Genomic DNA, 11,872 nt, shown 5'->3' on the forward strand with positions numbered 1-11,872 from the left:
CCCGCGCCGGGGGAGGCCGGTATCGTCCTGGGGGCGGGCGAGGCGCGGGGCAGCCGCTGGGGCCGGGCCGTGCGGCGGCGGCGGAGCGCGGCCCGCGCCGCGGCGAGGCGAGGCGAGGCGGGGAGCTGGTTTCGGCCTCTCTAACCTTGACTCGTGTCCGTGCCAGGAGCCGAGGCCGGCGGCGCCTGCGTGGGACGCGGAGCCGCACCTGCGCGGGGGTCCCGGGGGGGGCCCTGGCGGGGCTCGCGGCGGCCAGGCCAGCTGCGGGCCGGCGCCTCCCCTTCCCCTCTTCCCCTGTGGAGATCAGCGGCTGAGCTGGCCCCTCTTGCCAGGGAAAGTAGGTGGCATGTGAATGGTGAGGCCCTGCCAAAGCATGTTCTGCTTCTTGTAGCTGTTCGTGCTTAAAATCCCCTCTGCCTTGTAACAGAGACGGCTGTGTTGGGAACGTATTCGCCTTTTCACCCAAGTCTGTAGTTCAACTAGCTCTTTGCGAGCAGCTGCAGCCATTTGTTTAGCATAAGGTTTTATGGAGGTTAAAGGGTACTTTGCAACTGGATATATTCAGTGATGAAATACTGATTCTGAGACTGTTGGGGGTTTGGCTGAGCAGGTGGTTCTATCCAGGTGTTTTTATCTTCTGACTGCAGATTCTGTCATCATGTAAATAGTGTTTTTTTTTCTTCCCCTTTACATTTGCACAAAACTATAGCATACCTGAAACAATGCATCAAATTTCTGGGCTCTGTTTCGCTGTACTTTCCATCTTGATCATATGTTCTTGTGAACATGTTTTGTTCAAGTTGTTGCTAGCATGAAAAGTTTTAGATGAAGGCATTCATTTTGGCCATTCTTGACATTCTTAGCAGTAGGTTCACTGCACATTGTATTCAGAGGAGATTTGGTCTAATTTGGAAACAAATTGTTTCTATTTCAGGTATGTAAGAAAACAGTATCATTAACATTCAAGTTCCCACTCAGTTCTGCCTGTGAGAAGGAGTGAGTGTTACTGCCAAGTCTGATGCAGCTGATCCTCCATAGATATTTGTGAAATGCAGCAGTAGGTTATTTCTGTTCTTTGAGGCCCTCAATTTAGACCTTGTTTTTGTAGGTGATATACAATCTGACTAGGAGATTAGGACTGTTTTGAGATTAAGCACAAAAAATGTAGGAATCTGGGGGCAAAAAAACTGTAAACTTATCTGAAAAACTGTCACTGCAGGCTAGCGGCAGATCTGGGGGGCAGAACCTCAGTCTCCTGAGCCCCAGTTTACTTTGTTTGGGGAACCATACAGCATCCCTCCTCTTCGTATTTTTTGTAGACCATAAAACAAAAGATCTATAGCTCTGAATAAAAATAGTGGCAGGGTGCTGTGGGCCCTGATTCTGAGCACGCAGATTAGCAAGATCAAAGATTAGCCTTTTTAAACTAGCAGAGGCAATTGGAGCATTGCTGTTGAAAGTTAATGGGTTAAATGCACTTTGAGATCTACTGCTATTGTAACACGTTCATCGGTGTTTAATTGCTAATTAGTAACAACCATAGGCATAGTGGATACTCTTTGAAATGAGTCAAATCAGAAGGCTGTTGGCCTGACTCTGAGATGCTATTGAAGAGTCATTTTTTTTGCATGAACATCTCTATTTCTAGAACTTATCTGAACAACTTAGCTAAATGTAAATTTGCTGTTGCCTCAGCTACTTCTGCTGCAAGCAGAAGAGTCTAGCACATCACCTTCTATGTTTTTCTTTTTTCTTGTAAATGTATTCTCTTTACAGAAGACTGCAAATTCATACAGAATTTTTTCTCCCTTCTCTTTGGTCTGACCTCTGATGATGTTGTAAATTTGTTCTTGAAAGTTGGGCATTACTGGAGCTTTGATGTAAGAGCAATTACATCTTCTAGCATAAGGAGTTTTTTTTTTTTTTTGCAATGTTTTGGGTTTTTTGCAGTGAAAATGAAGAGTTTATATATTTTCCTTGCTGCCCTCTTCATCCCATGGAGTTTTTCGTTGGCAAAGTATGATGAATTTGAGGATGGAGATGATATTATGGAGTATGATGATAATGACTTTGCTGAATTTGAAGATGTTACTGAAGATGCAGTCACAGAGTCTCCTCAGAGGATCATCACTACAGAAGATGATGAAGAAGAAGCCACTGTAGAACTTGAAGGTCAGGATGAGAATCAGGAAGACTTTGATGATGCAGATGCACAGGTAGTGTCTCATTTCCTTAACGGTATCTCCACACTCTACTTTCTTACCTTTTTGAATTTTGATTACCAGACTGGCTTTTCATGCTGTTTGTAATTTTGTCCTTCAGGAAGGAGATACCGAGAGTGAACCATATGATGATGAGGAGTTTGAAGGCTATGAAGAGAAACCAGATGCATCTCCTAGCAAGAGTAAAGACCCTATAACAATAGTTAATGTAGGTATAAATTTTGATTCTCTCTGTTAAGGACTTCATCGCTTATTTGTTTATGGCAGTATGCCAATATGGTCATTGTTATACAAACATACAGTAAGAAAGAATCTGTCCTGAATAACTTGCTATTAGAATTATGTAAAGTTTGCAGAACTTCTGTCCTTAGATCAGTGCTGTGCTCTGTTAAAACTGAGAGCTGTTGACTGGAATACAGATCAGGAAATACTTCACTAAAACAAACAGACTTTGAAACATAGTTTTGGCCAAAGCACTTTGTGACATAGCCTCTCTTACTCATATGAGTATGGGGGAGAAGTGAAGGAGCTATAGTGATGAGCTTCATTTAATCCAGGAAAATAATACAGATCTGGGGGTTTGTCTGAATGTAAAAAAAGGTTACATTGATATGCTTAAAATAATACTTAAATTGTGTATTTTTAGCTTGTCTGTGGTCTAAATCTTCTGATCAAAAATGGTTCTCTGATTCTTTTTTGAAGCAAGTCTCTTCACCCCATCCATCTTACCTTTGCCTTCCAAAAGAGGCTTTTATAGAATGATCCAGGTGCCAAAGGCCTGCATTTTTTTTATTTTGTGTAAAATTTCTTTTTAAATATCATGGCCGACCTTGGCTATAGAAATGAGAGTTTGCATACTTTTATGACTGAACAGTTATGTGGTGTTAGAATTGCTAAATATTTTATTATGGTTCTCTGAAGATGGCAAGATCAGGCAGGGTTTCCCCGTGCGGTCTGTGGCTCCTAGTGATATTCTGAAAATGCACTTGGACATTGAGTATTGCTTTAGGTTTCAATAGAAGTTACGCTACGATCAGATAATGCTGTGATTGATCATTTGGGTTTCAAGCCTTATCGATCAGTTGGGTTGAAATGCTGGGCTGTTGACTGTTCTGAGGGGATAAATGCTAGCACTGGCTGGATTGCAAGAGAGAAATATTTTGTGCTAGCCAGGTATTTTGGGAATGCTGTTATCAGTTGTTTTCAATGTGATTATTGTATACCAGCAAAGCCAAATGCATTAATAGATTTAGCTCTGTCCTGTTGCCTTTGATAAGCTTATTGCTGTATTTGGGAGGAAGCTTTTCCAGTACTCTGTTTTCCAAAATGTCTTGTGCATGTGGAATCCCCTCATTCAATACAGACAAAACAATCTCCAATCATTAACCATAGGTCCCTGCTCACCTTCAAAACAGCTGGGAGAGTTATTACATGGAGATTTTGATGGTAACAGGTCTTCTTGCTTACATCATGAATTACATCATTGGAAAGAACAAAAACAACCGTCTGGCTCAGGCATGGTTCAATACTCACAGGGAGCTACTAGAAAGCAACTTTGCTCTTGTTGGTAAGTTCCACAGTGCCCAGGCTCTACTTCAGCTTATTTGAACAGAACCTGGTTTTAAATCTTCATGTAGTCTATAAAGTAATTTTTTACATGCAAGTTCATGTTAATATTAATAATGGCTCTGCATGTAGATAAATAATACGCAGTCTTCCAGTGCTGAAAGATGATTATGACGTTGTAGTACAAGTTATTCAGAAGTCTCACAGTGATACTGAAGTAATCTAAGCCTGTTGATGCTACATTGGTATTTAAATATGTGATTGTTAGACAGCGAGTAACCTTTCACTATTGTTTTTTTTTTTTTTTTTTTCAGGGGATGATGGCACTAATAAAGAAGCTACAAGCACTGGGAAACTAAATCAAGAAAATGAACACATATATAACTTGTGGTGCTCTGGCAGGGTGTGCTGTGAAGGAATGCTTATCCAGCTAAAGGTAAGGATGAGTGAGTTTGTAGCACTGTTTACCTCTGGCCAATATTCAAGTCCAGAAACTTCCGTTTCAGCGTGAACAACAAGGAGTCCCAGCTCAAGTCTTGCTGTGCTTCAGGGCTAGGATTCTGAATATGCACACATGAATGGAAAAATGGTCACACTAAAGATCTATATGGCCTAGTGTTCTGCCACCAGAAGAGGGTAATAGTGAATGCTTAGGGAATGAACACAGAAAACAGGAGAAGAAAACAGGCCCCATTTTTCCTTGATCCTCCTCCTATGTGCTAATGAAGTGTTGCATTTCAGGTATATTTAACCATCTTTTTCTGTGTTTATAAATTTGTGGGTTTTAGTTCCTCAAGAGACAAGACCTACTGAATGTTCTTGCCCGCATGATGAGGCCAGCTTGTGACCAAGTGGTATGTACTCAGCTAAGCTGTTGGATTTCTTCATTTTTGCTCTGCTGCTTTTGATTATTCTCATAATCCCCAAGTGAGCTGCTGGGTGTCTTTCTACCATATTCCACATCTTCCAGCTCAGCATCCGTTGCAGTAATCTGCAAGAATCATTCATATTTCTTTTCTCGCCAGAACGCAAACTGCTGACGACTAGCAAATTGTTATCTATGGGTCTTATTGCTTGAGTGGTTTTGTGAACAGCCTATCATGCTTTAAGACCTCATCTTGATAAAACATGGTTTTATGATCTGAAATATTTAATGATTGTTCTTCTGTTTCATCTGTCTTAATAGAGCTAGTAAGTGCATATGCTAGTCTGCACATGAACCTCTTGTAACACTACTTCTTGCCTGGTACCTTGCCCTTGGGGATAAGGGGAATCTCTATCTCCGTAAATGCCAAGAGCTGATACGTTTTGGAGAAGAATGGATGTGTGCACTATGAATATTTTTTCCATATATGTATGCTTCCATGAAAATACTTAATTTAGATGTGGGCAGAGGCTCACAAACAGTGCATATCTGTGCTGCAAATGAGTCTGTTATTCTGCTGTAATGCATAACTGCTATTCTATTCATTGTTATTACAATGCAGCATTACACTGGAAAGATGAATTGAGTACTCAGTGCATCTTTAAACATAAATGGGCTTCTTAAGAAGTTCTGATTTAACAACCTTTATCTTAGCTGTATATTGCCTCACTTTAGGCTTTGTTCTTTGTGGTTATGAAAGATGAATGAAAAATTCAGACAAACTTTGAAGTAGCAGAAGCACTTCCATCGTAAGAGACACAGGTGTCCATTTGGCCAGTAGTTTGAAGGCAAAAGTTCATCCTATACATCTGATCAAGGCTGCTAATGTTTTATTCCACAGCAAATAAAAGTAACAATGAATGATGAAGATATGGACACCTATGTGTTTGCTGTTGGAACAAGGAAAGCACTGGTGCGACTTCAGAAAGAGATGCAGGACCTGGTATGTGTGTTCAAATTGGAGTAATGGGAAAATGAATAATGAGGTGTAAGAACTTCTCAATTCCAGGTAGATTGTTGGGAACAGCTAAAAACTTGAGACTGGAATTAGTCTAGGGGGAGAAGATATTTTCACCTAATGGATGAAAGCCTAATGCCATCAAACATCTGAAGTGCTAGCCAGCTGGTGCTGGAACTATGGGAGAATAGGCAATTGATAGCAACTCTTCCTTTTGGTGTATAGTTAATTTAGATGGATACTGAAGTATATCATAAGGTCTAATTAGACTTATGTGTATCCTGACTGAATCTGCATAAATGGTTTTGTCAAGGAGTGAAAAGTCAACTTAAGTGACATGTAATATAAAAGTCTGGGCCTATGTCATCCATTTTACGTAACATAAAATCAAGAAAACGCATTGAAGTGTAAGACAGGATTATTTGTCTCAAACAGCAGCACTAAAGTGTAGTTGGTAGGATGCCAGTCAGCTTTTTTTTTTTTTCTATCAAACAGTATAAGCAAGGTGTATTAATCTACATTGACCATTCCAGCTGGATATATTATAACTGTTCTTCATTTTCCCCAAAGCATTCACTATTGAAGGGGGATACTAAGACAAGACAACTACATGTGTTGATGTTGCGTGTGTTCCTTATGCTTGAAATGTCCCCAGTCAAACTGAGTAACTGAATTAACATATGTTTATTGTTTCTTATCGGGTGCTATTTAGGAGTCCCATTGTGCTGGAACTGTTCAATCTGATGAGATACTTAAATGCTTGGGACTTTTATTTCTTTCCTCTTCCTTTTTGCAATAGAGTGAGTTCTGCAGTGATAAACCCAAGTCTGGTGCAAAATATGGGCTTCCAGATTCGCTGGCCATCTTGTCGGAGATGGGGGAGGTCACAGAGGGAATGATGGACGCAAAGGTAATCTGGAGTGAATTACTAAAAATCTTCCTTTGTGGCTGTGACACTTAAGTGAGAACTTTTTCAACTCTACTTCCTGTAAAAATTGCAACAGGAGAGCCAAATGGTCTTGGTGAGAGCTAGAGAAATCAAGACCCAAAGGAAATTTAGGGGATGGTAGAAGAAGGGTGTAATTGTGACTACTTTTATTTGTTCCACTTTGCAACTGTTGGACAGAACTGATGACTTAAAACTGCCTTTTGAGGCATGGAAGTTAGCTCCAACAGCCAATCTGAATGAGGATGTTGAAGGTGTATCTGCAGGTCCTCCAAGTTGAGGCTGATTACGAAATGAAGTGGCAAATCCCCCAGAACAGTTATGTATCTAGTATCTCTGAGTTGCTCAAGTTAACTCTATGCATTAAGGCCCTCTCTAGCAAAACCTGATTTAAACAAATTGCCAGTTTAAATTTCAGTGTCATTGTGGCAAGCTGAGCACAAGAGTTTTCTGATACATGGACCGTCTGGCAAACTGACGGTGTGGGCAGGCTGATGAAAACTTGTTAAGAGGAAAAACTAACCCCACCCTCTCTTTCAGATGGTACATTTCCTCACACACTATGCTGACAAGATTGAGTCTGTCCAATTCTCGGACCAGTTCTCCGGTCCAAAACTTATGCAAGAGTACGTATAAAACTAGCTTTCGCCTTAGAGTAGGTATTGTAACACTAACCAAAGTCTAGGCTGACAAACTTGTTTGCAGTGTGCAGCCTGCTAGAATGTGCACAAAAAGAAATTCAGTGCAAAGGTGAAACAGCTGAATACAGTCCTGATGCTTCTAAATGCTGTATTAATTTAGAGGATTGAGGTGCTGTGTTGCCTTAATATTTATTTTTGTGTGCTGGTTAATCTGTGGTTTGGGCAACTCTGAATCTCAGATAACATCTGGCAGTTAGACTGCATGCAGCTGCATGGAAAAAACTGAGCAATCCCACTAAAGGAATACGGCATGTTAGAGTTGAACAGCCAAGAAATAACACTGCAAGATATGAACTACTGGTTGAAAAAAAAACATTAGTTCAGAATGCTATCTGACTGCACTGAGAACTAGGTTTATTCAAAAGTCTGCAGTATAGAAAAAAAATCAAAGTTGCTTGGCCTTTCCTACTGACATGATTAAACATTCTGCTGTTGAATCCATAGCTTGGGTGCTTTTGTTCTCTTTGGTTCTCACCTGTATTCTAGAAATACATAGATGCAATATTTCTTCTGTTTCTTTAAGCCTCCTAGTTTTGAGGTGCTTTTGGCTGCTGCTGCTTCAGAATTGCCAAGTCGTGGGTGATCTATCCTATCATGTGAATTATGTAGGCTTCTGTAAGGGTGTATTGTGATCACAGGTATATAAATAAATGATCCATGTCAAAACTTGAAACTGTCAAGAAAAAAAGCAAAAAAGCACACTTTGATTTTAATCATAAAGAGGTCTGTATACCTTGTACTGAAATTACCTAGGCTCTGTAATATCTAAGTTTAACTCTGTTACATTAGAGTACTGTGCTTTCTGGAGGGGCAGTCGAGTTCAGTGTTTTTAAAATTTCATTTTTTGTCACTAATGTTCATACAATCTGTTTCAAGCAATAGTATAAACAACAGACCATATGTAAAACTGAACATCTTTAAGAATAAACGTGTCTTAGTGCTCAGACAACCTCTGACAGTCACTGACTGGGTGGTGCTCTTAGTATGTTTCTATATTAAAGATGTTTTTAGTTTTTTGGGTGTTTTTTTTGATGAATAAGCATTTCAGGAATCTGCATGGTTTGACTTAAAATTGGGATGGAGCCAGGGGTTTAAATCTTGTTTTGCTCTTGAGTAGTTTGCAAATTGTCAAGAACCAAGAGACATGTTATGTATTTCATATGCCCGTATTTTTTCTTTACGCATTCTAACCACTATTTTCTTTCCTCCCAGGGAGGGTCAGCTTACAAAACTGCCCGAAACTAAAAAGACACTTTTGTTTACATTTAATGGTAAGAGAAATGGGGTGTGTGTGCGTGTACATGTGAAAGAGGTGGTGTACTTCATTTGTGCAAGTCGCATGTGGAACATGATGTATCACTAATGAGTGCAGTGCATGTAAACAGGATCACTGACTGATCAGCCAGTAAACAAAAGGCAATAGTAACATTGGGGACCAAGTGACATACAGTGATGATAATACAGGACTAAGCAAAGCTCAGAATCCTGCTACTATCAGCCTGAATTCAGAATGATCTATCATGAAGTGAGTTAAATTCCTGTCTGCTTCTTATAGCTGCCTAGCACAATTAGAGGAAGTATGAGCCCCCTCCCCGGAGATGCTTTATTCTTGATACTACTGATACTACTTGTAAATCCAACATTGAGAATTGCAGAGGACACATCCTTGTATCTCTACTGGTGGTTCTATTAGGTCACCTCTGGAATATGGCTTGCTTTTGTGCAATTCCCTGCAGTATGTGGTTACACAGAGTTTCCTGGTTAGCACTGTTTCAATATCAAAACAGTCTGAGGGTCGGTATTTGAATTTTTCTTTGAAATTCAAGGCTGTAACTCCAAGGGAAGTTTATGTCAGAGGCCAGAATTCAACCTTAAAATGTGCAGTCTGTATTGACTAAACTAAGAAGGACTGTGTGGGAGAAATGTGCCTGCCACTGTGTGAAGAATCTAAACGTAATCTCCAAAGTGACATGCTTTTTTCAGTTATTAAGGCCTTCTTAAAAGGGAGGAAAAGAGCATCTTTCGTGAACATTTGGAGCAATGAGGAAGGAGTATTAGAGCTAAAAGAAGCTGCCTGTCAACCTCTATATTAATTTGAGGAACTCTCTCTCTCTCTTTTTTTTTTTTTTTTTCCCCCCAGTGCCTGGTTCAGGCAACACTTCCCCAAAGGATATGGAGTCTTTGCTGCCTCTGATGAGCATGGTTATTTACTCTATTGACAAAGCAAAGAAGTTCCGTCTGAACAGAGAGGTAACCAGTGTATTCTTTTCTCTCTTCTGAATATTGTATGAAATTTCAAAAGTTACTATTTGATCTTTAATCTTAAGGTTGGGAGCCTTATGTTGCTAATGTAACTACCACAGATACTGCATTTTGCTCGTGGGGAATCTTACTGTACGGGGAATCTGTATTAACTGAACTTGCTTTTCTTCTGTGAAAAGGGTAAACAAAAAGCTGATAAGAACAGGGCTCGAGTGGAAGAAAATTTCCTTAAGTTGACTCACGTGCAAAGACAGGAGGCTGCCCAGTCCCGTCGAGAGGAGAAAAAACGGGCAGAGAAGGAGCGAATCATGAATGAGGAGGATCCAGAAAAACAGCGTCGGCTAGAGGTGAAATGGATTTTCAGATGGTTATAAGCTACTTGCAAATTTCTCTTATATCTCCAGGACTGCTCATAGGCCTACCAGTAGGGTGGGTCAACTTCCACTTCTTATTATGCTAGAAGGCAGAAAAGTTTCAGGCTTTATTCTCTTGCTTTCTGAACCACATGAAGGTGGTCAGCGGGGAGCCAACCCTTGTGCTTAGAGAGATGTGAATCTAAGTGCAGTAGTGGAGATTCTTTTTTGTTTTCCTCTTCTGAAATGAGTAGCTTCCTCTTTGAAGAGAACATTGATGTTCATTCAGATCTCTGTATTCTTTTCTACAGGAAGCTGCTTTGCGGCGTGAGCAGAAGAAACTAGAGAAGAAGCAGATGAAGATGAAGCAAATCAAAGTGAAAGCTATGTGAATCCATTGTGGGAAACCTGTCTCTGTCTCACTTGCAGAGTTTTAATTCACAGGGTACAGAGGTGTAGTTAACTCCGTAATCTTACACATCTTTGAACACTAATAGCCATTAAGAGAAATGCTCCATGCATTGGTGTTGCTTTTTTGAGTATTACAGCAACATGCAGATGTATGTAGAGAGCTTTGTCTTGGCAGTTTTATTCCAGGTGGTTAAAATTTTTGCTACATGTGTGTCTCTCAAAAAAATGCAATATTCCTGAATGCTTTTTTGTCATTAGTTCTTAAAAAAAACCAGAAGATTGTAAATCTGTTCACATATGCTGGTAACATATCAATGCTTTGGTTTTAAATTTGCTTTTAGTTGTTGGGAGGGAGGGGGGATTTCTTAAAAGGAGAAAAACTGCACCATGATCATTTAGTGTGCATTTATTTGCATCAAGCTTGTTAAAGCCACAAAACTTAGAGCCTTCCATACACAGTATGTAAACTTCAGGGATTTACAACCTGTAGAAGTGATTTTTTTTTTTTTTTTTTTTACCAACAAGGGACTGAAACAGTATTAGTTCATCTATGGGCTTGACTGGCATATGTGTAAAACATATAGATTGGTTAAATGTCAGGGAATGATATACGCAAACACTGTTTCCTACTTGTAGTTTTGAATGCTGCAAGCTTAATACAATGTGAAGTTTGTAATATAAGCGTGGTGTTTCTTCAGGAGTGATTGCATGGTGAGTTAGCAGCTTCAACTAGCTTTCCTTGAATATTTTTAACTGTACAAATTAGCCTCAAATACTTTTCTCCTAGTCTGAGCAGCTGCTGCCTAGTTGACTTCAGTAAGAAGCTAAATTCAGTGAAGTATCTGTGCAATTGCCAATTTCCCCAAACAAGTAGGAAATGTTTCAGAGGATATGTATCCTCTTCATCTGGTAAATGGTCATGTATGGTTTTTGAATATAAATGGGGGGAAGGAAGTGAATGCCCCTGTGCAAACACTTTGCTATCTGAGAGAGCTCTGCATTTTATAAATGCTTCCTGTCTAGAAGGCATTTTATTGTTGCTTGTAACACTCTTTACAGTTTTGTGGGGAAACAATGTCTTGCTTTCTTTTGTTCAATAATTTGTGTAAAGTTTGTCCTGAGGCAATAACAATGAGCTGCTGTTGAATTTCTTGTTCCAGCATGGGATACTTCACACTGATTGAAATGCAAAAGTCTGTAACCTGATACATGCACATGTGTTAATTTTATAATGGTTGGTATAATTATAATTAATTTTAAATCAAAACTAATGTAGATTTCATGAAATCTTAGCATTATTTAGCTTTAAAGATTAAGACTAATGCAGTATTGTTTCAAAAAGTTTCTTTAAAAGGAAATACTAGCTTGTGCGCTTTGAATAAGTGGACAGCTTTCCTGAAGTCCCATATATTTTGTGGGCTGTGGCAGCTAATTTTGTAATGCGGACATTCAAATGAACTACCTAATGAAGAGTAAAATATGACTGAAACACTGCACCTGCCTGCTGTACTGTGCTGGAATCCTTGTT

General features: G+C 39.7%; 1 protein-coding gene across 1 annotated transcript; it reads left to right on the top strand.

The window, feature by feature from the left end:
* Window positions 1–221: 221 nt before the first annotated feature.
* Window positions 222–11,840, top strand: CCDC47 (coiled-coil domain containing 47). Its single transcript, XM_085309933.1, has 13 exons — window positions 222–355; window positions 1,951–2,216; window positions 2,323–2,430; window positions 3,615–3,789; window positions 4,103–4,224; window positions 4,577–4,642; window positions 5,555–5,656; window positions 6,471–6,581; window positions 7,158–7,243; window positions 8,531–8,589; window positions 9,459–9,568; window positions 9,760–9,927; window positions 10,245–11,840. The coding sequence occupies exons 2-13, from the start codon at window positions 1,956–1,958 to the stop codon at window positions 10,323–10,325; spliced, it is 1,449 nt and encodes a 482-aa protein (XP_085166059.1). The 5' UTR covers window positions 222–355; window positions 1,951–1,955; the 3' UTR covers window positions 10,326–11,840.
* The last annotated feature ends 32 nt before the right edge of the window (window positions 11,841–11,872 follow it).

This window comes from Rhea americana, unplaced genomic scaffold, assembly GCF_003343005.1.
Source record: "Rhea americana isolate MKP2758 unplaced genomic scaffold, rheAme1 scaffold_308, whole genome shotgun sequence".
Lineage (NCBI taxonomy): Eukaryota > Metazoa > Chordata > Aves > Rheiformes > Rheidae > Rhea > Rhea americana.